This window comes from Stylophora pistillata, chromosome 6 (genome assembly GCF_964205215.1).
Source record: "Stylophora pistillata chromosome 6, jaStyPist1.2, whole genome shotgun sequence".
Classification (NCBI taxonomy): Eukaryota; Metazoa; Cnidaria; class Anthozoa; order Scleractinia; family Pocilloporidae; genus Stylophora; species Stylophora pistillata.
Window position 1 is genome coordinate 26,637,564 of NC_142524.1, and position 27,989 is coordinate 26,665,552.

At 38.6% G+C, this 27,989-nt stretch overlaps 2 protein-coding genes across 2 annotated transcripts; both read right to left on the reverse strand.

Moving 5' to 3' along the window:
• Positions 1–218: 218 nt before the first annotated feature.
• LOC111345963 (polycystin-1-like protein 2) lies at positions 219–19,097 on the reverse strand. Its single transcript, XM_088725226.1, has 19 exons — positions 18,975–19,097; positions 18,190–18,315; positions 17,706–17,828; positions 16,530–17,114; positions 15,662–15,802; positions 14,896–15,021; positions 13,421–13,549; positions 11,695–11,805; positions 10,275–11,052; positions 9,414–9,984; positions 8,671–8,877; positions 8,463–8,585; positions 7,677–7,874; positions 7,107–7,355; positions 6,068–6,784; positions 5,399–5,635; positions 3,306–4,583; positions 2,904–3,072; positions 219–2,698 (listed from the first exon to the last, which is right to left on the reverse strand). The coding sequence occupies exons 1-19, from the start codon at positions 18,982–18,984 to the stop codon at positions 1,458–1,460; spliced, it is 7,119 nt and encodes a 2,372-aa protein (XP_088581352.1). The 5' UTR covers positions 18,985–19,097; the 3' UTR covers positions 219–1,457.
• An 869-nt stretch (positions 19,098–19,966) lies between these two features.
• Positions 19,967–26,846, reverse strand: LOC148729185 (matrilin-1-like). Its single transcript, XM_088725264.1, has 7 exons — positions 26,802–26,846; positions 24,924–25,046; positions 22,930–23,049; positions 21,924–22,508; positions 21,381–21,521; positions 20,902–21,024; positions 19,967–20,545 (listed from the first exon to the last, which is right to left on the reverse strand). The coding sequence occupies exons 1-7, from the start codon at positions 26,824–26,826 to the stop codon at positions 20,220–20,222; spliced, it is 1,443 nt and encodes a 480-aa protein (XP_088581390.1). The 5' UTR covers positions 26,827–26,846; the 3' UTR covers positions 19,967–20,219.
• Between the last annotated feature and the right edge of the window lie 1,143 nt (positions 26,847–27,989).

Genomic DNA, 27,989 nt, shown 5'->3' on the forward strand with positions numbered 1-27,989 from the left:
AAATATATTGGGAAACAGGGATGTGGGAGAAATGCCAAACAACCTAAGGGATGAGGAAGAAATTGTGAAAAAATGAAAGGGATAAGGAAGATTTGAAGCCTCTTCCTCCCCCTCCTAAATCTGTAAGTGACAGCAATTTTAGTTTTTTACAGCGGTCAGGACTAACTTAGTGGAATGATAAGGTCAAGGTGTTTTAGTCAGTATAAGACAGTTAAATGTAATGTCACACAGAAGATGTTTATTTGTACCTCCGTAATAGGCACTGCCTAAAATATTGATTTTGAGCGAGAAATGGAGTAACCACAAATGTGCATAAACTAAGTCATATACACTTTCAACGTTGAAAATTAGTAAAGTTCATCGAGCTCCTGTAGCTCGAAAAAATTAGTTGCGAAAAATGTTTTTGTTGTTTTCGGTCGACACCAGCCCTAGTACTAAACATGGATAGTAGTGAGGACTCCAGTTCCCGTTATACTTTTCAGAAAAGATTATTAGAACAACAGCACACTCGTTGAAATTTGGAAAGTGCTGTTTTTGTGGTGTTTTCAAAACAGCGTAATTCTTCATTGTTTGGCCAGAATTTACATATTGTACTACTAATCAAAAGAAAAGATGTAACATGATACTACATGTCCGATTTATGCTATTTGAACAAATGCGTAAGTTTTTAGAGCCTCCAGCGAAACGCTGAAAATTAACACTAAAAAAAACAACTTTCTTTGTTTTTGACCGCCCTCACATCTCTTTGCCAAAAATTGATAAAATAGCAATACAAACCAAATAAATACAATTTTTGCTGATAGAATAGATCAAATAACTCACAGTAAAAAATTGAGGGAATTCTGTGATAGGCCCAAATTCGAGTGGTCGGTTCTTGCGCGGACAGCCTCTAAAGTTGGGCTTTTAATGACTTTACCTTAAATTTAGCAACTGCACGGGCAAGAATTTAAAACTCTCCAATGTTAACCCGTTTAACATAAGTTAAACGGTTTAAGTTTTATCTGGTTACATATTGGCGTCTCGTTAGATTGGCAGACAGACTAACCATCGTTTCAGTTGAAACGGTATCTCTTACACGAGGATTACGAGTATTTCAGTGATAAATACATTTTACTCAAATTATTTCATACTTGCTCTATCTAATTGCAGTATTGAAAAGAGCTATATCACAGACTGGATAAATTGTTAATGCAATGTCCTTACACTGCCTCGTAATGTATTACTCAATTGAGCATGCCACAGTTATTCCTTATTTTACAGCTATAAAATTACGATTCATTACCCATTTTGCACTTGATAGCTGTTTCTTTTGGCGATTTGCGTTACTTGGAAAGGCTAAGTTACCTCTTGTAATAACTAAGGTTTGCCACAAATACTCTCGTCTATACTCTCTTTTAAGATACATGATTGCAAAGCCAGCTCAACCGCGGGAATTGCATCGCTCTCTCACTGAAATGTTACTTGTCTTTTAAATTTTGCTTGTTATTGTCTTTGCCGAACAAGAGCGACTTAACGAACTCCCCCATACCAAATGCCTCTCGCAGCCTCTCTTCATCCTCCTTTATATTATGTAGGTTAAGATCTAAAATAGATACAAATATGTTTATGAGAAGAACTGCAAGGGCAAGCATGAAACTGGCAGTAAAAAGATTACCTAACACTCTATTCACATCGTCGAGTTCACTAACATGAATGGTGTTACCCAGCGCTAGCTCAAACTCGGAGGCAAACGAACGAAAGAATGATGAAAATGAATAAACTGATTTCCCAAAAACCAGGAAGGCAAAGTGGCCATGTGCAATAAACAGTATACCAAAGAGAAAACTGAATGATAAAATGTCGTTTTTCGCACTAATCATTGTCCAAGCCAGTATTTGTACATGCGGACTGAGGCGAATGAAGTGGAGAATTTTGAACGTGGCAATAAACAAGGCAAATGCCAGAGCAGTATTTTCCATGTCAGTCCAAAAAATCGCATACTGGAAGCTGACCGTCACAAAAGGATTCCTTTGCAATTTTTTTACACTGTCATACATAAAATTTACCTTCAGAACATAAAACGCAATTGCTAGCGAGGCACTCGCGAATTGAGCAATGTCTATCCAGTTCCATATTTGTTTGAAAAATACACTTCCCATGCGACATAGTCGGACTAAAAGTATAGAGGTATACACTAACACTGCCAGCATAAACAACAATTGACACAGAAGATAAAAGTTATACGACATTGATTGAAAATTGAACAGTTTCATCGTGGTGATTTTTTCATATGTAAGTCCAAATCCAAATGGAAGAGCTTCATAATGATACGTAATGATGCTCATTAAATTGGTATTTAAGTTCAAGACTTGAAATTCCAGAAGAATTGCCCTTGTTCTTCTGTCAATCCAGTCCTTGTCTTTGACCCCTTCCATCATACGGATAGCAGTCGCTTTATCGTATCCTAAATCAAGAACATATCCCCCACCGCCATATATGTGATGTTGGGCCCACGATGGAAAGTTATTGAGCTCCTCTTCAGTTGAATAACGCCAAGGTCTGGGACAAAGCTGTGATAGATTATTCCACTTAGTCTGTGAATCTGACAAATGAATCCAGTGGGGAAGATATAGACGAGTTGTATCTTCTTCTGGGGTCGAGTAGAAATCGTAACACTTGTCAATAATCGTCTCAACCTCCTCAGCGACTTGGCAGGAATCTCAATTAAAAAAAAACAAGTCCATTTGAGAAGTCACTACTACAGAAGTAATAATCCGAAGAGTTTGCAACGATAGCATTCGCGTTGAAATGGAAGGGTAATGGGTTTTACAATAAACCACTGGACGAGTTTACGGATAGAATTCGATAATGCTGAGCACCTGCTTATTTAATGAGAAGACAAGCACAAAAGGGACGAGCCTTACCTTCCTTTATCCGAAGCTGACGGAGTCGAGGCATTCCAATTAGCATGGACACTTTATTGCCAATGTACTCTGGCGTGTGCTCAACCTGACCATTGTACCACTCACCGGCATACGAGTCATGGATAAATTTACCTAGCATGTAAGTCCACATCTTTTCTCCCGTGTTGACCTAGAATTATAACAACAACCTTGATAAACAGCCTAGTGTAAGAGAAATCCGTTCACAAAACATTCTAGCAGGCAATCACTTTTCTATTTCGATGACACTTACAGAAGCCTTCAGTGCTAGCATCGCATTGAAGCAATACCAGGAGATTTTGAGTACAGGAAAGTTGGAAAATAAATACAAATCTGATCAGAGAAAAGTTATCTATTATCTAACTCCTCAGTATTTCTATATACCTTGTAAAAAAAGGTGAAGCCATCCCGAGTGCCTCTGGTCATTAGATATCTGTGATGATCCTTGTCTCCATAAGCGACAATCATTAACAAAAGATAGAAAAACATAAATGCAGTAAACTGGCGAACAAGTCCGAAGAACTCTTCCTTCCGTAATTCAAAAGCCTGTCGCTCTCTCATTTCCTTGGTTAAAGACTGTTCATTTCTGTCACCTGTCTTGCTGCTAAGGTTTGGTTTGTTGAAAATTAGAATCAATAAAAGTGCAAAGATGATAACCTTGGCGGGTTGCCAGACGAAGACGTCCTGGACACAGGAGACTACTACAGAGGCCAGCCATCGGTCGGCAGTTTGTTTGCCCCACTGAAGGCTGTAAAATACTGTCATGGTTGCAGATACAAATGTCGCCGATAAACAAAGAAACCATGCCAGGAATAGAAAGGAACGAGGGAGAAGACACCATCTGAATCTCGTTTTGTCCATGGGCTCTGGGTTATAGTTTTCTTCAGTTTCGTTGACGACTCTCTGTTTTGGTCTTTTCATCTTTCGGTATCGAAATAATGCAGTTGTTATTAGGCTCAGTGGGGCAATAATCAATGAACTCTGAATACCAATAACCAGTTGGCGTAATGACATTTGCAAAGGACCAATTTGAATTGACTCATCGGGAACTCTGGTCACTTGATAAAACATGGCGTTACAAACCATCGCCAGATATAATAAACAAAGGCAGCAAGAGGTTCTCTGGACCCGGGTGAAGTGATTGCGTGGTGGTCTGGTTATCACAGAGGCCCATAAATGATGTTCAGCAAGGTCTCCAGAACAAACAGTATGAAAAAGGGTTTTGAAACTGCGACCCTCGTTACCTGGATCAGCGGACTTTATTGATGCTTTCAGAGATCCAGTTCCTTTGTGCAAAGCGAGCCAATTGTGGTGGAAGAAGTCCCACTTCTGATTTGTTACCACATCGGCAAGGCGAACTTTATCGAGAAACCAACAGGAATTCTTTCCAGAGTTGTCGTGCCACAATTCTATCTTAACCACAATTCCGAGTGAGTTTTCAAGGTGGAAGACAAACTTGTCGATATTGCCTCTTGCAAACAGTCTTCTTCCTGGTGGTGCATTGGCGGTTAAGTTTACAGACTCTAAAATGCCATCGGTTCCAAAGATCTTAACGAACACATTGGCAGTTGTGCCGGCATTTCGCCAAACTCCTGTAACTACAGTGAACTCGTACTTGTATGTGCCATTTTCAGTTGGTTTCACATGTACAGTTGGACCCAGCTATCAGGGTAATAACAAGGGGTGAGAGGAAAGTTCGTGCATAACAATTAAACGTCAATTGATGGTATTCATACCTGAACTAAAAATACCCCAATTTTCTTTCAGCCCTAACCGTTCATTTCAATACAAGGAAACAAAGCAAACTAACAACAAGCACTACAATATACTTATAATCTCAAATTGCAGTATCGTCTCTTTGTTACGAAAATAGTGTTGCGTGACATGCATGACCTACTGGAAACTTCGTGAAAATTCATGGCTTGTTTATTTTAAGATATTATGTAATCGTTTCTAAAAACGGTATATTTGTAATGTTACTATAATTAGACCTTTTTTCGAAAGTTCTAGAATTTTATCGCGTAGGTACATATATAGGAGAGGTTAAGCGAAGTTTTACCCAGTTTTCACAGGCGAAGAGAGTTGGTCGTGATCAGTTGTGATCAATGAAGTGTGACGAGGCAGTGTTTGTTGAATTTGGCGGAGGCCGTGAGTATTTTAAAGTTGATTGAGGTTGGCGGAGGCCGCGTAAGTTTACAAAGTTACGTGCTAGTGTAGAGTTTATCAAGTGGAAATTATGTTCATTTTGGAATAAATCTTCTTGTTGCTGTTCCGAAAACCCTGAGTTCTGTTTAGACTGCAAATCACCTGCCGCTCAACCATTGAACTCGTAACACTCTTTTTTACTTGAAATAACGAGTTTCGCTTGGACACTTCTTTTTAATTGAAACCAAAGCGTTTAAGAATACAAACTTTCAAAATGAACTACATTCGTATCGTAAAAGAGTTTATTGTAATCACGAAAAAATAAAACAAACCTTTCTTTCGTCTTTTAAATCAGCTTTTCTCGCCCATATCATCACCAGAACGTAGACACCAAAAATAGAACAGACGGTTGCAAGCACCACGTAGTTTTCTGTTTCCTCTAGTCTGGTAAATTCGGTTAAAACTTTGTCGAAGTCTATCGGATTCGGTGCAACAACAAAACCTCCTCCAAAGCCTGTGAGGTGATTACATCGACAGTGAAGCAGCTGATTGTTTGTTTCATCTCCAACCTAAATTGAATTATACATAAATGATATATACCTCATTATGCGACAAAATATATTACACGAACCTGAAAATGTCACTTGCTTGCTAACTAATTCTCAATTTGCTCGATCGGGTGTACATAAAGGGGCGAAAGGGGTCCTCATCAAAGATTATATTGCTTGATTATCATCCTTTAAATCAAAGGAGCGATGCCAGTGCAGCCACACTTGTACCAAAGGTTCGTTATTTAGTTAATGTACTCATAGCACTGAATAATTTCTTCTTCAATGTGTTTCCACGTTTAGCTCTACTTATTTCGCCAAACTGAAGTGCCAAGTACCCACCTTTATAACCAAAAGGGACATGAATAACGTTTCTGTGTATGGCACAACACATGACAACATCTAAATGAATAATGAATAATGAATTATTAAAAACTTTACTCTTCCACTGACCTTGCAGCCTTCTTTACTCCACTGGTCCTGGGTTAAATCAAAATAGTAACAGCTGTATTTCCGAACTTTTATTGTGTAGTTCTGATCTGTAAAAGGATTATAAATCAAAGTTCTGTTGTATTCTATCCCTTTCACAGGAGGTGGCTTTGGCTCAACGCAATCCCTTCTCTCTCTTCTTTTTCCGAGGCATGATCGTCTAGTCCGAGTACGATTTAGCTGGAGGTGAGTATCTTCCACGTACAAAATCCCGACATAATACAAACCAGTTTGATTAAAGTGTTCCGTAGACATGACCTGGTACGGACTTCTTGAACATCTTGACTTCTGTTGACCATTAACGTTGTCCCAGCTGCAAGACGAATAGTCAGGCACAGTGGACATATGGCTGTAACTGCTCACAGTTGGCCGTTCTCCGAGTTTAACATACACCACCATTAAAAGACTCTCGTTTGTGGGTTGAACTTCAAGAATCATGGAATCGGAATTGTCTGCTAGTTCAATAAAGTGGTATCGCATAATTTGTGGTCTGATAAAGTAATTACTATCATATAAGCCGTTTCCAGAAGGATTAAGTGGTATTTTAATGCCGATGTCAACGTCTTCTCCTCCAACAGGTAATGCCCCTGTATCGTTTGTGAACTCGAGACTAAGAACTTCTGATTTGATTTTACGGTAGCTTTCATGCCAGCGGTATGGATTGAAATTGGTTTTTATCATCTGCAGATAGAAGAAGTAAAGAATTGATGATTATAAAATAAGAATTACTCTCATTAAGATATGTCCCGTAATAGTGGTTCTCACTTATTATCTATAGAAAAAAAGACGCATAGATAACGTCATCATCGACAGCTTTTTGCTTTCTTACTACCTTAAATCAGTACATTCAACGTTACCGTGGGCCCGTTCAGTAATTAAATCATAGTGCTCCCTTTCTTGTCTTTATCAGATTCTGACGTCATCAGTGCTCTACTATTGAACAGAGGCATGGTAACATAAGATCTATTTGGTAATTGTTCAGCATGTTTAATACATATGATACCTGATACTCAGCCCACTCCACTCTGTCATTTCGAAAAGCGCTATTCATATTTTGTGGTAGACGAAACCCCTCATTTCCAGACACGTTCAAACTTCTCTCTTGAAGTCCACAGGATGACTCTCGGCCAACTAAGATATTCATGCCGGGTACTTGTAACCTCTTCGGGGACTGAGAAACTGCTGATCTCACCGCCACAGTTGTAAGCAATGTTCTGGTAATGTCCATAGACTTCAAAACAGTATCCTTAGCCTGGAAAATATACAAGAAGGGAAGGGAGACTGATATTCAGTATTTCATTGACACCACAAGTCTACTCTACTGCCCACTGCCCCCCCCCCCTTTACGTAGTCCAATGATGGGGAGAGGGGGGCGGCGGGGTTTGTCATATGGATTTTGGCAGAAAGCTTTCGATTTTAAGAATAATGATCTGAACTAGGGAGCACTTTTGGAGTATAAAAATTTCCGAATGCGAAGAGGTTTACTTCTGGCTTTATGACTCACTTACACGAGTTCGAGTGTGTTGATGAGATGGGTCATTCAATATCTGTTAAGTCCATTAAGAAAGCTTACCTTCAACTGTTCAGGTGATAAGGTTTGGCTTTCTCCACTGAAAGCAGCTACGTCTGCTGATACTTTCATTAACTCCACTGTTCCAAAGAGCAAATTAGAAACCCCTCGAAAGATAAACCTTTCATCTTCTGCATTCATATTTTTGGCTTTGGAGAGCAGCAGAGAAGACATGTTCTCTAGCACTTTCAGAAGCAGATCCTTGAAAAAATGGTTTTCAATACTTTTTACTTCGAAGAGTCAGGTTTTTTTGCTTCTTAAACTTGATTTAGTATCACATCATTGCACATTAATGTTTTCCAAACATTATCGTTTGAGCTTTATGTAATGCTAAAATACTGGTATTTACAAGAGAAGGAACAGTTACTCCTAAGTCTAGTCAATCTAGTCAATATACTCGTCTGCCGACGCTTATTTTGCTTCCGTAGCATGGAACGACTCGAACATTGCTCGAACCCCCCCTCCACCTTCCACAAACTTGATTTGTAACGGTCTTTACATTGCCCTAGAAATCTGCCAATACTGCGTTAGGGAAATGTCCTTACTCTTCATGTAAAAGACGAGGAATACTGCATCTTTTAATCATGGGTTTGCCAAAGTATCACTGGTGAACCGCCTTTAGATAAACTTTACTGGCATTCCGATGTGTCTTATCTATGGCGATAACACAAAAGCTAACTCAAGAGTCTATTTTGATCTTTTAATCCAGAATCGAGCGCGATGATAAATGGGTCACACGTCTCATCAGAGGAATTGCATCAGTTTAGCAAGTTAAGAGACGAACTTTACCTCGGCGAGAGGAGATAACTCAGTTACGTTCTTTCCTGCGGAGGCCAGAAAGGCGGACATAGACGCTATACTTGATAAATCAATTTCTGTGAGCTGAAACCTCTTCAGGACAATGTCTCTCAGCTTAAAAAAAAAATACAATCGAAGCATCAGTATTGAAATATGCAGACAATTCGATATCTAAATAACCCAAAACCTCGACACTTACTGCGCTTTTCATCTGACTAGGTGCCGCTGAGCTGTAGAAACTTCTTTTGGACACCAATTCTTGTTTTTCTAATGTCAAAAGCATTGCTGCCATTAGCTGCCACGCCTTAAGAGTACCCTCTTGGAATATGAATTGTTCAAAAAAAATCGGGGACTTTCCTAAAAGTTCAAAAAGGTCTTGTTGCACTCGCGGTTGGTGCGGAATTACCTGCAGCAAAAATCATGGTTTCAATTATAAAAGTAAACCAAATTAATTAATAAAGATATTTGTGCTAGAGCGAATCGTAATTTTTTTTATTTATATTCGTGAATCAAGATTAAAGATAATAAGATATTTGCATGTCCACGTCAACGAATTTTCTATTTAAACGTGATCCGTGAGTTAAGAGCTGAATTAAACGTGACTCGTGAAGCACTTTGTCCTGCGTGATGAATTTCTGGCTAATTTGTTTTTTTTGTTTTTTTTTTTTGGAAAATGTACGTATTGTTCTCGAACGACTGCGGTTCGGTTTTGAACAGATTTTTGAAAAGAGATGGACTTAATATGCATATAAAGTCTATCTCCTTTCTCCTAACTCTCTTTTGTCGTGTAAGAATGGTCAAGGCTAAAAAAAGCCAAATGCTAATTCGATGTGATGGTCTTGAATTTTGCGTGAACGTGAAAGAGTTTTGGATATTAATCGTGACGCGTGAAACGGCCAAATGTTTTTGTTGACATAGATAGAATATATTGAGTCGGTATACCTTTACTGTTATATCCACCTCAGATGTAGCACCATTGCTCCTTGATACAAATACCTTGACCCTGGATTCATATCCGCTTGAGTAATTTCCTTGCGGTAAAACTAATTGCTGATTCGCGTCCTGACCATGGTATAAAGTATGGTGAATGTTTCCTTCTCCGATAACCTGCACGTCGTAAGTAAACAACTCATCCAGGGGGAACCAATCAAAGCACTGCAACTGAAACAAAGTATAAACAGCCTCGCCAGTCTCTGGGGTTATAACGCATGAGCCATCCCGTGGGAGGACTACAGTCCTAAAGATTTGTACGGTTTTAGAGGGTGCTTCATCTTTAAGTATCACAGTTAACTCTAGTCGATATTTCATATTGTCCTTTAGAATATTTGGATCAACTGAAAACACATTCGACCTCTGAGGGGTGCTGGAAATTTGAATCCAAGTCAAGTTTTTATCTTCTTGGTAGAGTATCCACTCAAACTGCACGTGATTGCCACAGGAGTAGCCCAGGTAATCGGCTGAGATGGTCAGCGGTCCTGATGGATTGATGTTTAATCGATCGCCCAAAACGAACCTGCCAAACCGAAAAAAGATTCAGTTGCAACCAATGACAGAGTCAAAGATATGAGACAGCTTAGAGAAGAGGAAAGAAAAATCAAAAACGGGAATAAAGTTATTGCTAGTCAGTGCATATTAAGGGATGATTCAAACAAACAATGCTCGTGGCGATATCTCATCTTTAATATCCTTCTTATTGTTGTTGTTGAATAAGTACAATCATCCATTAAAAGCGTACTATTTGCTTCATGGACCCTCTAGAACATAAATGAATTAAAGAGGAAACACTTTACTCGATATACTAACAAAAATGACACTTCAGGAGGACTCCCTTCTATCACATGTACTTTCTTTGAGTCGCTTGACCATCTGGCGTCTTTTGTTACAATAAGCTTAAAAACGTACGATGCACTTCTATTATTCATTGCAGACGCATTTAAGGTAATAATAGGCCCCGTGAATTCCAATCTTCCAACTCCTGTGCCGAAACAGCCTCCATGTGACTCACCAGAGTCGTTTAAGAAGATGGGCGCAATTTGAATGTCATTAGAATTCCCATTTGGGAATTCCTCATCTGATCTCTTACAAAGCCAAAGAAATTTCAGTGTCTCCAGGGCTCCATGGCCAAGATGAGGATCATATGACTCAGAACCATTGAGGGTAATAATTTGCTTGTTTCCTCTTGTGATTTCAGTTTCACCAGATATTGTTGCAACTAGCGGTGAAGGACGTATAATGATATAACCCTTATCAAACACACTGTGCGTCAAATTATTGCTCCCTTGGACTATGGTAAGAGAAAAAAACAAAGCATGCACCATATAGGCATATTGCAAATGGTGGTCAGTGAGGGTCCATTTATCTTTTTCCGCCGAAACAACAGTTCCATTCAATATGGCGTCAGAGTTGTTTAAGGTTGGATCTGCTAGGATCCAAGACATGTTCTGAGTCCATATCTTTGAACATCTTACTGCAACGTTCGCAGTAAACGTGTGATGTGAGCTGAGCTGAACCACAGTGGGTTGATCAGCAGTGCGTCCTACATCATTTATACGTACTCGTGGAGTATCGCACAATGTAGTACCTAAAATGGCGGGGAAATGATGATAGGCTTAAGACTGTGGTTCAACACCCACTGTCTATATATCTGGTTCTGTTAAGTTGTGCCTTTAGAAGTTGAACTGGACCCATTTCTACCTTAAATCTACAGATCCTACCATATCTCTAAGGTAAGGTAAAACCTCTTAGAATGGTCATAATGATAGCTTTGAGTTACAAAGGTGTAATTTGAATGCCTGCACTGGCACAAGATTGCTTTATTCGATGCATTTTCATAAATAAACGAGCCTTCATTTTCATTTCGCCCATTGTTCGATGGGGTCTGGCCATTATTTATCACATGGGGGAAGGCAGGTGGAGGATTTTGATTGTGTCACAGGGAAATATATCTGATCCCAATAAGGTGATATTCTCATGACCCCCTATCCCCTCTAATTGGCAGCTAATCGGCAGACATTTTTCTCTTGCCCCCCCCCCTCCACTATTCTATCGGTGATGATCCCTTCAACACCTCTGGAAACCATGTGATCTCCCCCAAGTCTTCCCACCCCTTCCAGGCAAGAAATAATATCACTTGTCCCCATAACATGCGCATCTTCGGAAATTATCACGGGTATTGTTTGTTAACCAATCATATAAGATATGTTTGTAGCACAGTTTGACGTACCAAAACAGAGATGAGCGTCCACTTCGGAGCAGTTACAGTCGTAAGATCCGTCCAAGTTCGTACAGTTGGCACTGTCAGCGCAACGGTTGGGGTCTTTACACTCGTCCACGTCTGTTATAGGGCCAGAGTAAATTAACCACGATTAAAAAAATTATGATAAACTTAGATGATCAAATTAATCAGAATAAATAGATAGATAGATAGATAGATAGATAGATAGATAGTTTATTTATATAACTTTGCAACCCAAAGTTGAATTACGTCATATTTACATGGTAAAAAAATAATATATATAAATATATATATATGTATATATATAGCGGTTATAAATTAATGACAGGAAGATCCTTTCACCGTTACTCTGAGTTTCACGCAGCTTGCAGCTGTAGCTTCACAAAATTTTCAACCGAAACATCCTTAAATTGAGCTACAGCTGCATGGGCAGCATTAAAACTGTCATATCTAACCATAAGAAATCTGAAATGCGGAAACTCGCACGCCCTAATGATGGAGCTAGGAAAAGCTACAACTGTAGGAAACCTGACATATTTCTGGCAGTTGCCTGACGATTGCTTCGCAAGAGGCATGAAACTCAGAGTTGCAGTAAAAGTTCAACTAACCTAAATCTTGAAGTATAAATATATATATATATATATATATATATGTATAATTATATAGATATATAAGCGAAATACGCACGATGTAGGATCCAGGACAGTGCTCGACAATGAAGGAGCGATTACAGTAGCAAACGGACTACTCAAGTTACGCACATGTGGATTTTAATACAGCCTGTTTCGTAGACCAACAAAAGTTGATCCACTCATCAGTCAAACTCCATACACACTGAAGCATCGTGACGGTTAACTCTAACTCAGCAACGTGATCACATGACATTGTTTAAAAATTCAAATCTTGGAAACTATGAAAACCGTGCGCGCGCCTATAATACCGTTAAGAATACTTGAGAATATATTCTCGCCGAGGTCTACAATTGATATTATTTCTCTTCGCTTGTTTAAAGAGGCTTCATGTGGATAAGACAAGATAAAACATTTCTCAGTGAGGCATAAATTGCAACGTTATGTGGCGTTGGAATATGCTGTAGCCCTAGCAATAATTTTCCTGTAATCGCTCCTTCATTGTCGAGCACTGTCCTGGATCCTACGTTGCGTATTTCGCTTATATATATATAAATCCCTACATAGTTAAAGCGATTAAAACTAGATCTACAAGCCCAAACTATTAAAATATGGAGTCAGAAATCTTATACCTTAAGTGCAATGAAACTTTTACGAAATCTCTGTCTTAAAAACCGGGTTAAATAACGCTGGTCAACAGACATAATTGACATAATGATTCGCTACAGACCAAGGTTAAGTAAAAAAGAATTAAAACCGTAGCCTTCTTAAAGTCAGTTAGTGATGTTATTAAAGTGGGGTGGTATAGAAAGTTTCTAAGGCGGCGTATTGATTTAGGAATTTGTCACTAATCACACATTATAATTAACTCCAAAATATAAAAAAATTAATTGAAATTTCTTGAGATTTTTTAGTCTGATCAGTTTGAGAGACGATGATAGCATTGACTTGTTTCAGTGGCGAGAGAAAACATCTTCTCGACACATCTAGCTCTATATAGTAGATACGAAACCTTTTGTAGGATAGATGCAATTTGAAATAATGTTTAACGTGTATTTCTCTTTTCACATGATAGTATTTTTTACCAATGCAGGTACTTTCATTCCAAGCATAATTTTCCATAAAACAGGAGCAAATGTAAGATCCTTGAGTGTTGATACACTCTGATACAGAGACATCACAGTTGTCTATTTCCTGAGCACATTCATCGACATCTGTTGATCATAGAAGAGATTATCAGTCATTTTAATTCTGTCTCCATGTGAATGACAATCAAAATCCAATGATAGTCGACCCGGTTTCATTCAGCGATACAAGCAATTGATAAAGATAACATGTGTCTTACGAATTGCGATTCTGAAGAAAATGTATTGTACTTGGAAGATCATGAATTTTTAGAGCCCTTATTGCTTAAAAAGTGGGACATTTCATTGCAAAGATCATGAAATGGAACTTGTGCCATGCCCACCACCTTTAGAAAGCACCGTACTCGTCAAAACAGAATTTGCAACGTTTAGGAATCTTAATAAGTAGTTTCTTAGAATGAATGAATGAATGAATGAATACCTTTATTTAAGTGTCAGACTAAAATAGCAGTACATAACCACTAAATGGGGACACTACAAAATAAATTAAAAATGACTAAATCCATATATTAATTAAAGTTAAAATGCTAATTGAGCTAAAAATACTAGGATTGGTTAACATGCTAAAAATATTTACAATATGTACAAGATAAAATGTACATTAAAAAACTTTTTTACATTAAGTACTGCATAAAATACAGTTGGTACAGTAACAGTTAGAAATGGACTTTGGAATAAAAGCTAGCGCTAAGAAGTCACGACGTTTCGACCTCTCTGAGGTCATTTTCAAGTGAGTAAGTTTTCCAAATCAGCATAAATATGTTGAAGCAAGTTGAACACGATAAAATGTGGCGAACGCTAAAATATTAGCCAAGTTTATACAAGTAAAAATATCAAGGATAAAATAAGGGTCAGGAAAGACAAACCGCCTCTTGTGAGTCAACAATACGTGGTGTATTCATTTCAGTGTGGCCTGTGTGATGCAGGCTATGTCGGCTACACGTGCGGACACTTACTGCCCAACGAATTGAAGAACACAAAGGATCGGCAGTCGGACACCACCTCAGACAGGAGCACGTCATGGAGCCAGAAGACATCACACAGAGTTTTTGAATCTTAAGGAAGTGTCAGAACAAATTTGACTGTCTTGTTTTTGAAGTGTTTTTCTTTATCAAGGAAACAGTACGATTTAATTCGCGGCAAACTATTTGTTTAGAACAATTCGTGCTATGATTATGTTTTTGAATTATTCTTTTATTCTTTTATTCTCTTCCATTGTATATTGTTTACACATTTTCACATATTATAGCGTTCGCCACATTTTATCGTCTTCAACTTGCTTCAACATATTTATGTTGATTTGGAAAATTTACTCATTTGAAAATGACCTCAGAGAGGTCGAAACGTCGTGACTTCTTAGCGCTAGGTTTTAGCAATCTTGTAATCGTAAAAGAACAAAGATAAATAGAACATACCCACGCATATGCTGCCATTATAACTATATCCGGACTGTTTGCATGAACAGTTATAGGAGCCAAGGATGTTGACGCAATAGGCGGAGACGTGGCAGTCATGCGTGCCATCGGTGCATTCATCTATATCTGAGTAAAAGGTACAGTTTTGGGTATCAGTGTCACTCCAAAAATAACAATCACTTCCAAGAGAGAATCAACCAATTGCAGTCCATTTCGCCTAAGTTTATGTAAGAATCTGTCATATTTTTTTCGGTTCTATATGGGCCAGAGTGTACAAAGACAGTTTCTCATTTTTTTCACTAAAAATCATGTTGTGTTGTCAGAAATTGCCAGTCTAGAGCCTTTTTATTCAGATAATGACGTTGTCATAAATCTGAAATATAGATAAGGATAGGACATTCACTTCTTCCTTCGATTCCTGTTAACTTTTCTAAACCCACCGACCAGTATATAAAGTCGCATGCACCCAGTCGGGAAAGGAATATCCACGAAGTGATTTACGCGGTCGACAGCGTATGATTTTCATTCTCATTGTTAGGCCAGTTAGCACCTTGAAAGTGATTGACCTCAACCTAACACCAGGACACATACAGGTCGCATTTAAGCTGCGATTGTTCGGGAAAGACTTCAAGGTTCTTCGTCCTCGATTCGATTGTAAAGAAAGGTCGTCATCATTTTTTCCTTAGCAATTCTATCTGACAACTTAGGGCTAGATAAAGGTCAGCATATTTTGAGTTCGAAATCGATCGAACGATCATATACTCACCTTCACAGTTGGGAGAGACACCAAAGAATCCATTACTGCAGAGACAAGAATAATCATCACTGCCATTAACGCATTTCGCGGGAAACTGACAATTTGTCATCTCAGGATCTTTACTGCAAACGCTGATTCCTTGCATCTTCACTGTAAGATAAAATACGCAACAATACGACCGTGTTAGTGTACAGATCAAACGGAGAAGCACGAACACTAATGCTTTAAGAGTCTCCTAGATGTATTGATATCATATTCTCATGTAATGATGCGTTGCCTAATCGTAATTCTCGGCGGATAGAGTTACCGTGCGTCGTATTAAGAGCCTTCCCCCGCCTCCTTCCTCTATTTTTATTGAGAAACGTCAGGCCCCAACGCTGGATAAACCACAAAGAGGCAACTTCTTTTATGGCTTTTCTCACTATCAAAACGTGGGTTGACGGCTACACATAATCATTTGATACCCGCCGCCCATCCCTATCATTGATAACCGCCGCCCAGTCAGCCCAATGGATAGTGGGCTGGACTGTTGTGCGGGTGGTCGAGGGTTCGTGCCCCGGCCGGACCAACACTCAAGGTCTTAAAATAATTGAGAAGAATTTGCTACCTTTCTATAACATCAAGAAGAGGTTAGATATTCTACTCTTCTCGGATAGGGACGAATAAATGAATGTCCCGTCTCCTGCAGGGTTGGGGGTAGGAGAAGTTAATTTCCCACGCACGAGATTACTGTGTGATGGATGTCCTCTCCTGGGGTGGGATGGGTGGGTTTACTGGGCCCGCAGTAACTGACGCAAGCTGTTGCGGTGTCCCTGCGGGTTGGCGAAGCTAATAAACTAAACTATACCCCTAAGTCTATAAGACACTGCTGACTTACGTGCACCGAGACATGATGTCTTTGATATTTCATCAGCTCTTGCCACTAAGTCGTTGAATTCCGTCATACGAAAAATATCTTCCTCTCTTTCCGTAATTGTCCTCAGATCTGACATATCGATATTCTGGCCAATGGCAACAGCAAATATTCGAGCAGATTTTGAACGGAGAAGTGCAGTCGTATTTTCTACTGGAATGTAGGACGGATTGAGAGAATTACCACGAGTTTGTTTTCCATCAGTTAGCAAGATAACTAATTTCTGAGTCGCGTTTTCGCTTTCTGATGAGAAGTAGTCATCATAGGCCAGCCGAAGAGCAAGATCAATGCGGGTAGACCCTCGAACATATGGAATATCATCCATGGCTAGAGCGAACGCTAGTGATGTATTCTTTATTCCAAGAATAACTTCATTTGAAGCTTGAGTACTAAATACAATGACAGCAGCTCGACTGGCTGTCTCTAGATCATATCTACTTGCCACGATTTTGATAAACTCTTTTTCCTTCAAGTAATTGTCTGCTTTGACACTGACTGATGCATCCAGCAAAAATATCAGATCCAGCGGTGCTTTGCATTTTTCCGGAGCTGAAACAAAAATGGGCTATCTGACAGACTGAGCAAGTTACAATGCGACTTAAGGGAGTAGGATTTCGAGGTCATTAAATGGCCTTAAGATCTCGGGGTTTAAAGAATGTTGATCACCTTTCACCGCTGGATAAGACTATTGTCAGATAGTTGGGCATAATGTTTCTATGAGCTCGAAATTTAGTTGTTTGCTTAAAATAGGTACTTCTAGAGTTAGTTTGTAGGAAATAAATTATAGACTTTGCTCAATGATTTTTAAATTTGTATCTGATTGCCTCCGCTTTGATTATGTAACGGAGCTTATTCACACCCTCCCCTAGTTATCTTTATGACTCAAATGTGCCTCCTCCATATAAAGGAAAAAAAATAGAAAAAAATGGTCAATATTGTTTTTCCCTTAAACTTAAGGCGTCTTCTTGAGTTGAACATGAATAACCAATTTCATTTGTTAACGGCATTGTCTTCAAGCAGTAGATTTTTCCTTCGAGAGTTATGCAGAAGGAATCATCCATTCATTACCACTTTACCGAAAAAAAATGCAATTTGTTATCTGTGTCTTCTCTCACACAAAATGTATGTCATTATACCAACCTGAGCAGACCATGCCATTACCGGAGTACCCAGAGACACAGGTACAGTTAAACCCACCATCATTGTTGTGACAATACGCAGCTTTATGGCAGGGAGAGGGAAAATTTCGACATTCGTCGATATCTAATGAGTAAATAAGTTTCTCCGTTAGGAGTACAGTTAATTTCCTAATTAGAATGCGAATAGAGAACACAGTGTACATTATCGAACGACTTCTATCATCATGGTCGCTCAACATTTTAACCCCTATGAGTGACTATTAAGTAATTTATCCTCACAATATCGCCCTTAAATTACACAATACCTTTTATGAGAATGAATTTAAAGGTATTTATCAGCAACTAAATCAGACGAAGCTATTGATTGTTAGAGTTCAATAGTTTGTCCTTTGATCGAATTTGTCAGTTTTCCTTTAGTGACAGCAGTTGAAATAAACATATGGTACTTGTACAGGTTATCAAAAGTAAGAACAAATTTGTCATACCCACGCACGTGTTGCCCCTATATGTGTAACCTGACTGATGGCATAAGCAGCTGTAAGAGCCGTCTGTGTTTGCACAGTAAGCTGGGTCGTTGCAATTGTCTGTTCCATCGGCACACTCATCCACATCTGAAAGGCAAAAAATAGAAGAAAATTCTAGTAATTCTCAGCTCTGTTTCTTTGTCTCATTGTTTGCAATTTGGTTCAATGGTTGGTCGGTTTGCTGGTATAACCCCAAATAATAAGGTAATGCAACTGGATGTATTCAAGCCAAGGTTTTAGACCGGTTTGTTCGCAGTTGCCATAATCGCTTGTAATTTCAAATAAGCGGCCCGATTTTCGTTAAGACGACGGCTAGAAGTGATGGATTATTCTAAAAAATTAGAATTGTACTCTTTGACGGGGCTTAATCCTTTAACAGCCCTGTCTTAGAAAATGCTCTTCGAAATGCTACTAGACCGTTTGGTAGTATTTTTTTCTATTAGTGTTAACCTGAGTACCAAGAAGATCAATCACTCTGACGACATGTGTTACCCAAATAAACTGTAAATATAGGTGCAATCAATCAAGTTTTATTCAAAGGTTTGTAGAACTAATGAGCCTGTGGCCTTCTGCCTCATTAGAAACGTAAGAAGAAAGAGCACACTTACAGATCTAAACACAAAAAGTAAGTTAACAGATATATTGCAATTACTTATAATACTCAAACTAAAAATAATTATCTGAGAAAGGAGTACAATTCCTGTCCCCACGCCGACTTAATTCTCGATGTTCATAGGTTAACATACCAACACACATGGTGCCATTGTAGTTGTATCCTGATTGGTTGCATGCACAGTTATATGAGCCATTAGTGTTCACACAATAACTGGAGGCGTGACAGTCATGTGATCCATCGTTACATTCATCGGTGTCTTAGAAAAGAATGTTTGAAAAGTGAGGTGAAAGTCTCTTTGAAAAAGCATTCCTGTTCAAGATTTCAAACGGGAGACCATGAAGTGTTTAAGGACTTCAAATTTTTATGTGGAAAGAAAAATCAATGATCTTTATCCTCACAGACTCGAAGGATAATCTGAGCTTAGAAATTTAACAGTTAAGAAGTAGTTGCTAGCACTAATCCTCCGTTTTTTCATAGTATACTGGATTTTATAGTCAAAGGGACTTTTTGCAAGGAGTTCAAGAGATCAACCTTCCAGCCGGCAATACATGCGGTCTGAACTGTTCACCTTCTCATCTTTCACAGGCGAAACGGGAGCTTTCAATGAACGGAACTCACGGGTTGCTCGTAAAAATTGATAAAGAAAAAAACTTATCTTTAACTGTCAAGAAATTAGCTGTCAAGAATAATTTCTTAGGAATATGAAGAACAAACCTTCACAATTGGGCGGTTCACCAAAGTAACCGGGTCTGCAAACGCACGATATATTATTGGTTGTGTTGACACATTGGGCTGGAAACTGACAATTGGACAACTCAGGATCATCGCCGCAAAACACAAACCCTTGCGTCTGAACTAAAAAAGGAATAGAAAGACAAAGGCTGTTTGATACACATTATTGCAACATCAAAGTTAGAGTGAATGAAAAACAGAAAAGAAGGTAATTCATTCTACTGTTAAGTTCTAGTCTGAAAATACTTTAGACAGCCTTTTCGTCTCCAGAAACTTTAGGTGATTTAAAACGCCATAAGCTCTCGATCGAAAATTAACCTTTGACAAAAGAGTATATTATTAGGTATTTCGAATCCAAAAAGAGAAAATAGTTATCTGACTTACGAGCACCGACACATGATGTCTTTGATATTGTGTCAGCTTTTGCCACTAGGTCGTTGAATTCCGTCATACGAAAAATATCTTCCTCTCTTTCAGTAATTGTCCTTAAATCTGACATATTGATATTTTGCCCGATGGCAACAGCAAATATTCGAGCAGATTTTGAATGGAGAAGTGCAACCGTATTTTCTATTGGAAGATAGGGCGGATCGAGAAAATTGCCACGAGTTTGTATTCCATCAGTTAGCATGATAACTAGTTTCTAAGTCGCATTTTCGCTGTCTGATAAGAAATAGTCATCATAGGCCAGCCGAAGAGCAAGGTCAATACGGGTATACCCTTGAACATATGGAATATCATCCACGGCTGTAGCGAACGCTAGTGATGTATTCTTCATTCCAAGAAGAACCTCATTTGAAGCTTGAGTACTAAATACAATGACAGCAGCTCGACTGGCCGTCGCTAGATCGTATCTACTGGCCACGATTTTGATAAACTCTTTTTCCTGCACGTAATTCTCTCCCCCGACACTGCCTGATGCGTCTAAGAGAAAGATTAGATCCAAGGGTGCTTGGCATTGTTCGGGAGCTGCAAATGATAAAAGCAACGGTAGCTGTACAAACTGAATTTTATTGTAATGCACACTTAGTCCTTAGAGGTCCAGAAAAACATTCCAACAACATGGCGGTGACGTAGGCGTGTCATTTTATTTTTCTTCTGATTACGCATGTAATTACCATAAATGGTAACTGCACAGGGAGAACTAACTGAAATGCAGGAAAGTGCTAATCATGTTGCCTTTTTGTTTGAGAAGCTTCTCACTAAAAAGAAAAAAAAAATGTCTGCATGTTTGTTCATGCCAGTGTTTGCTACTGGGGGACGAGAGTGACAGCGAGCTTCATTCTGGACTTAACCTTATACGACAACTTTGTGAAGATACCCACCTGAACAGATTTTGCCATTACCAGAGTACCCAGGGACACAAGCACAGTTGTAGCTACCATTGTTGTTGTAACAGTAAGCGTCTTTGTGGCAAGCAGCAGGAAAACTTTCACATTCGTTGATATCTAAATGAGTTTTGCAGTAAATGGCTTGTTTATAGATCTACTTCATTCCAATAATTTTTTTTTCGTTGAAAGTGGGAGTCAAAAGAAAAATGGTCTCCTTACTTAACATTTCACAGAGAACAATGCAATCGTACTGGTATAGCTCCTAACTACTCCAGCAAAAGGTCTCAAACGTAAGATCTGGGGGAGCCAATAAAACTCGTTCCACACATACTTGACAGATCATAATAGTTTTGATATTATAACAATTAAGAAACATGGAATTTCATTTTTTTTTCTTTTTTAAATCCACATTACGGCTATCAAAGTCCAAGGAACTATTTGCCCACTTAACAGAAGGAATCTTTAGAACCAACCTTCACAATTGGGCGGTTCACCAACGTAACCAGGTCTGCAAACGCATGATACGTTATTTGTTGTGTTGACGCAATGGGCTGGATACTGACAATTGGACAATTCAGCATCGTCACTGCAAAACGTGATCTCTTGTATCTGAACTAAAATTAGTAGAAAAATAAAAGTTATTTTTTAAACACCCGTAAAAATATTTACTATAGGGTTCTGTTGTATCTTAGGTTGTATGTTACTGAGCAGAGAATCAGAGAAGACAAAGAATCGCAATTTGACAATAGTTTCCATGATTTACTATTACCTTACTGGGTTCTGAAATATTTATTTTCAGATAAAAAATCAGAAGGACATCTGAGACGAAGATCATCCACGCTATTGTTAATTTAAGATCTTGGCGACCTTAGCTTTTCGTCTATAAAATATCAGGAAACCAAAAGTTCCTTTTACGGTCCTCAAAAACAAAGCAAAACGAAACAAAAATACTTTCAACGGAATCGAAGTTAACAATTAGGAAAAATTAGGGGAGGGTAAATAAGCTGTGAACTTACGAGCATTTACACAAGATGTTTTTGATATTGCGTCAGCCTTTGCCACCAAGTCGTTGAATTCCGTCATACGAAAAATATCTTCTTCTCTTTCAGTCACAGTCCTCATATCAGTCATATCAATATTTTGGCCGATGGTAATGGCAATAATTTTGGCTGATTTTGATCGAAGAAGCTCTACTGTATCCTCTATTGGAATGTAGGCCGGACTCATTTGATTGCGACGAGTTTGTATTCCATCAGTTAACAAGATAATTAATTTCTGAGTCTCATCCGCGTTATTTCCAGAAAAGTATTCATCGTACGCCAACCGAAGTGCGAGATCAATACGCGTCCACCTTTCATCATAAGGGATATCATCCACAGCCGAAGCAAAAGATAATGAGGTTGTCTTCGAGCCCAGTGGAACTACGTTCGAAGCTGCATCACTGAATACTATAACAGCAGCTTTGTTCACGGTCTCTAAATCGTATCTGCTGGCAACAATCTTTATAAATTCCTTTTCTTTAACGTAATTGTCAGATCCAACACTCCCTGACGCGTCTAGTAGAAAAATAAGGTCCAGTGGTGCTCTGCATTTTTCTGGCGCTAAAAAGAGAATTAAATGCAACACTATCGTTCTTCTCTTTTCACAATAAGAAGATATAGCACACAATGCTGAAGTTTTCTTACCTTGGACCTAAAATAGTTAAACTTAAGAGTTTTAAGTTTTTCTCTTTCTGCGATGTAAAAAACAAAAACAAAAAAAGATATAACACACAATGCTGAGGTGTTTTTACCGTAGACTTAAAATGGTCGAGGGTCAGTTCTTCTCATGGCAGAAGGTATCACGAAGAAGCTTCTTGGAGCTCTGAGGAGCACTCCGTGTTTCTTGAAAATCAGGGAAATTTGTCATAGCATTCCAGTAAGCTGTATTTTTTATGTAGTCCAGCCTACTGCATCGTTATTATATAAAAAAAAAAATGTATTAAAAGCTCTGATCTCTTGGAAAAACAACCGTTGTAAATACCTAAGCAGAATGTTCCATTGCCACTGTATCCCGACACACAGGTGCAATGGTAGGAACCCCCGAAGTTATTGCAATATGCATCTTTGTGGCAAGCACCCGGAAGTTGGCATTCGTTGATATCTGTTGAAAAGGACGTTCAGCAAAAGCTTACTGACGAATAGATTTATTAGGCTACATCCTGAGAAATGTAAGTTAACAGATGTACCCACGGGCGGCCCAAGCGTACTGTGTGTGTGTTTGGGCTCTAAAGTTCATTAACGGCAATAGCTAACATATTAAGATCGAATTTTAAGCGTATGTGGGGGCCGTTAAAAAAAGAAAAAATTATGAAAAAAAATTGAGAAAAAATTTAAAAGGATAATAAAAGGGAGGAATAAAACGTGTGAAGTCTCCTCATCTTTTTTCCGTAGCCGCTTTGTTGCCAACGGTCGTTTTAACGCTTTTTTTGCGACCTTTGTAACGCGTGCGGTGTCACCTGTCAACTGTATAATAGGAAAAGTTATAAAAAAAAAATAAGGGAAAATTAAAAAGGATAATAAAAGCGAGGAATATATCGTATGACGTCTCCTTCCCTTTATTCCATAGCTGCGTTTTCGTTTACGGTCCTGTTACCGCTGTTTTTGTGACTTTCTTTGTAACGCGTGTGGTGCTACCGATCAAGGCTGGAAACTTCAACCGGTCCCGAACACCAACCGTCGCCACTAGAAGGCCGATAAATTCCACACGATCTCCCTAAAATTTCCACCCGCGAGAGCGCTTAGCTATTACCCACCCGTGCCAGTGGCAAAAGTTTCCAAATTCTGCAGCATCGATCCGTATGCCGCTCCGTTTTACCACCCATTCTGGCTAAATCGCTTTGTAGGTACGCGTAATCCTTTTGCCCTTACTACGGCATTCAAATATCAAAGGGCACCTGACCAAATAAAAGTCTCTCCAGGGGATCGTTAGGAAGGTTGTTCAGTTTGCCCTATTGTGAAACAAAACTGTCTGGGGAGTCGTGCGTGTAATTCGACCCGATGCGCTATGATATTAGAATCCCGTAGTAAGGACAAAAGGATTATGTGTACCTACAAAGCGGAACGGGTAGGTAATAGCTAAGCGCTCTCGCGGGTGGAAATTTGAGGGAGATCGGTCGACTTTTGTGTAATTTATCGGCCTTCGAGTGGCGACGGTTAAGTTGGTGTTCGGGACCGGTTGAAGTTTCCAGCCTTGAGTTCTTTTAAACATGGTTGACCGGTAGCACCACACGCGTTACAAAGAAAGTCGCCAAAACAGCCTTAAAGGACCGTAAACGAAAAAGCAGCTACGGAAAAAAGCTAAGGAGACCTCATACGATATATTCCTCGCTTTTATTATCCTTTTTAATTTTCCCTTATTTTATTTTTTTTTTATATATAATTTTTCCTATTATACAGTTGACAGGTGACACCGCACGCGTTGCAAAAGTCGCCAAAACAACGTTAAAACGACCGTTAGCAACAAAGCGGCTACGGAAAAAAAGGTAAGGAGACTTCACACGTTTTATTCCTCGCTTTTCTTATCCTTTTAAATTTTTTCTTAATTTTTTTATAACTTTTCTTTTTTTTAAAGGCCCATACATACGCTAAAAATTCGACCTTAATATGTTAGCTATTGGCGCTAATGGACTTTAATTTAGACCCCAAAATCACACACAGTACACTTGGGCCGCCTGTGATGTACCAGGATCCTCCTTCATTTGTTTATTGAGAGGTTCATTCATGCACAAAAAAAAAAAAAAAAAAAAAAAAAACAGAACTAATTAAAACAAAGAAAAAGAAGTGAAGCGACATGGAAGAAAACAAAAGATGCAAGACAAATCAAAGGTATTTTATATTTTGGACACTTTTTCCCGCATATATTTTTGCTAAGATGTTTGTACTCGGCTATAAATTAATGATACTCACATATAAGTTGAAGTTTCGTTGGACAAATTCATCATTAATTCTACTTTAAATAAAGATGCAGTTCATTACCTTTGCACGATTGTCCATCGCCACTAAAACCAATTTTGCAAATGCAATCAAACCCTTGCGGAAGGTCAACACAGTCTGCGTTCTGGTGACAATTATGAGTCTGTTCAACACATTCGTCGGCACCTATGTAGAGAGTTTACGAAAAAGAAGAAGTTAGAAATGAAGTATAAAATTTAAAAAAAAATTTCATCTTTAGAAAGGGCTCTACGTTCATTGTCTCGAAGGCAAACTAAATTTTATGGTGTTGGTTTGCGTACGTGGCAAGAAAAGCTGAGAACCCAGCGAAATTCCTTGAAGGATGGACGGGTGAAGCTTACATGCAAAACTGTACTGCTCTTGACCTCTACGTGAGATACCCAACTTAAGACTTCTCTGACACCAAAACTATGAAACACCTTTGTCAGCGGTCTTTCCATCATTATCTCATACAAATGAAACAACCGATGACCTCTTTTAGGTCCGTTTGGCTATTTGTGTCGCCAAAGGAAAAGTTCGGTAACCTTGTATAATTATAAGCAGCTTCTGCAAGAGGCATTACTCCCACAGCTCGGATAGGAAACGTTTCGGCAAATAAAATGGATTTATTTGCCCCCATTAAGAAAAAAATAATATAATTCATGACTCCTGTATGATCCTCAAGGTTATACTTTGTTTATTGCTAATTTCTATCATGGCCCCTTTCGTAGAGCTTAACCAATTAACAATCATTTCTAGTTAATTATGTTAAGTGTGTTTTTGACAATGAAGCGGTCATCTTGCATGACCAAAATATACACCGACACAAAATTTTCTTGTTTAAATTAATCAAAGTGACATTTCAAACAATCCTAGAATTTTATTTTAGAAATCGACCAAACTGTCGACATAGGTATACTGAATACCTCTACACATTCGCAACAATGGAAGGATACATAGATTATAATTTTTAAGCTCCACTGTTTATAAGTTTCGCGCTGATTCAAGAAGCTGAAAATGGCTTGTGATTGCAGTTTTTTTGTTAGTTAAGCTGAATAATAACCCCCGTATACTGAGGATTAAAAATGCCATAAAAGGTACACTTAATAACACAATAGGGTAATAACTAGGTCACCGGTAACTTCTGAACTCAATGACTTTAGAACCTCCAAAATACCAAAATAGTGATCACATGGATCGCTACAACAATAGACTAAGTTCTGGCACGTGACTTTAGAACGACAAGCAGATTGACATATGGTGCACAAGGCAAACAAAATCGATATATAAGACATGCAGTGGTTTCGCCAAGATCGCCAGATCGCCCACCCAACCAGACGAGCCTATGTTTACAACAAAGGGGAATTTTAATGGCTATATACGGCCGATATTTTACCCGATTTCGTTTTACAAACTAAAAGGGAAGACATCCGTTGCTAATAAAAGGAAACTAAGATTAAAACAGACAAACAAGACAAAGAAAAACCAAAGAAAGTATCATACTTCTTTAGAGATATGAAAAACAAGTCCTGAGTCAAATCTCATTGCTTAATACGTAGCTCCTTCTAGGTTTACTTCCTTGCTATCCACTCATAAATCGTTTCAAGTGATGAATGTGTAATCTTTCTCAAGAAAGCAATCTGTATTCAGTGTCTCTGTAAGTGCCCTGGCGGCCAGCTAGCACTGAGACTATGCAAGTGCGACAAGACGATTACACTTAATGAGATCCGTACATTTTTGATCAAGTGAAAATATCTGAGCTTGCTTTTCTCACAACTGAGTTGGGTTTAAGAAAATGATCATCACTGCGTCAAATAGTTAAAAATTATCTTTACATTCATCAAAGATGGCTTAAATCCTGTGATACGCGAGATCTTGTAGTGTATAGCATTTGGGTTCATGCATGTACAAAAGTTTGCTAACCTTGGATCGAGTTACGCTGCACCATCCAGACCAAACATAGTGAAACGATCTGCGAAATAAAGCAAATCCTAAATGTTATTTTTCTTCCTGAAGTGAATTACGGAGACTTGCAGACCTTCATTTGTACTCCAAAAGCTAAAAATGACGCCTTTCAAGTGGGTATTACCTTTCCTATTGGAGAAGTCATTGTCCACACTTTGGTATACCATAGGTGACCTCTTGTATTTCGTTGGATGAATTAAGACGACCTTCCTGCTTTTACTAGTAAGTAAATCAATGATTGGCTCAATACATTTTAAAGAAGTATTTCACACATCCCTTAAAAATGATTCAGTTATCTTAAGTGCAGAATTCAACATTGCTCCTCGTTTTGGTTTCGTTTTGTTTTTGTTACTTCATTCAATTCGTTCCTTTTGAGAGCTGTAGCACAGTTATTGTAGTGAAGTCTGACTACAGTTGAAAGCTTAAATAATTAATTATTTCACTGATCGTAATTATCATGCATTTACCTTAAAGCTACATCTTATTTCTACTTCCCCTCCACCTGCTTTTGGGTAATATGGCTGATTAACACATGTCACCGTGAGTTCGTTCGCACATTAGATACTTTTGTTTTTTAGGAGTAACTCCCTCAAAATTTGGAATATGTGTCCTTTAAGATCAGAGTATATCCCGAATTTCGCGATTACACTGAAACACTAGATCAATTAAAAGCCTCTTGGGAAATCCAAAGTTAAAATGCAGTTTGCATCGGTCGGTTTGAATGGATCTCTATTATGAGATGATTCCAAAACATGCATTTGTAATGTTAACAAGCTTGTTATCCAACCTATATTGGTGATAAAGCAATCTATGTAAACTCTAACGCCTACAGGCAATCGCTGAATTGAAAAACTTCCCCTTTAGGCGATTTTTCGCGATTAACACAAAAATAATGGAAAGCCATACGTTTGAGAATTAAGTTTCTAACAACGAAATCTTCTTATTTTTATGATCACAACTTTCCAAACATTATGTCACAACTTTTCCCGGATCAACCATGTCGCGAGCTGAATGTGGGCTATCTCGAATAAAAGAGAAGGAATTACATGGCAAAACTCGCTTGCTGACTGATCTCAGCATGCCCTCTGTGCGCAACTCGGAGAAGTATTTTATTCATACCGCTGGATGACAAAGTAAAAAGCTTAA

Excerpts from the sequence above, each read along its gene's own strand:
- LOC111345963 (XM_088725226.1), bottom strand. Across the intron at positions 4,584-5,398 it reads ATTTAAAAGACGAAAGAAAG|CTGGGTCCAACTGTACATGT; the intron begins GTTTGTTTTATT and ends TTACCCTGATAG. Across the intron at positions 2,699-2,903 it reads TCAGCTTCGGATAAAGGAAG|ATTCCTGCCAAGTCGCTGAG; the intron begins GTAAGGCTCGTC and ends TTTTTAATTGAG.
- LOC148729185 (XM_088725264.1), bottom strand. The coding sequence starts at position 26,826 with ATGGTGCAGCGTAACTCGATCCAAG. Across the intron at positions 21,522-21,923 it reads AACATCTTGTGTAAATGCTC|TTCAGATACAAGAGATCACG; the intron begins GTAAGTTCACAG and ends TACTAATTTTAG. Across the intron at positions 21,025-21,380 it reads TGAACCGCCCAATTGTGAAG|ATATCAACGAATGTGAAAGT; the intron begins GTTGGTTCTAAA and ends AAACTCATTTAG.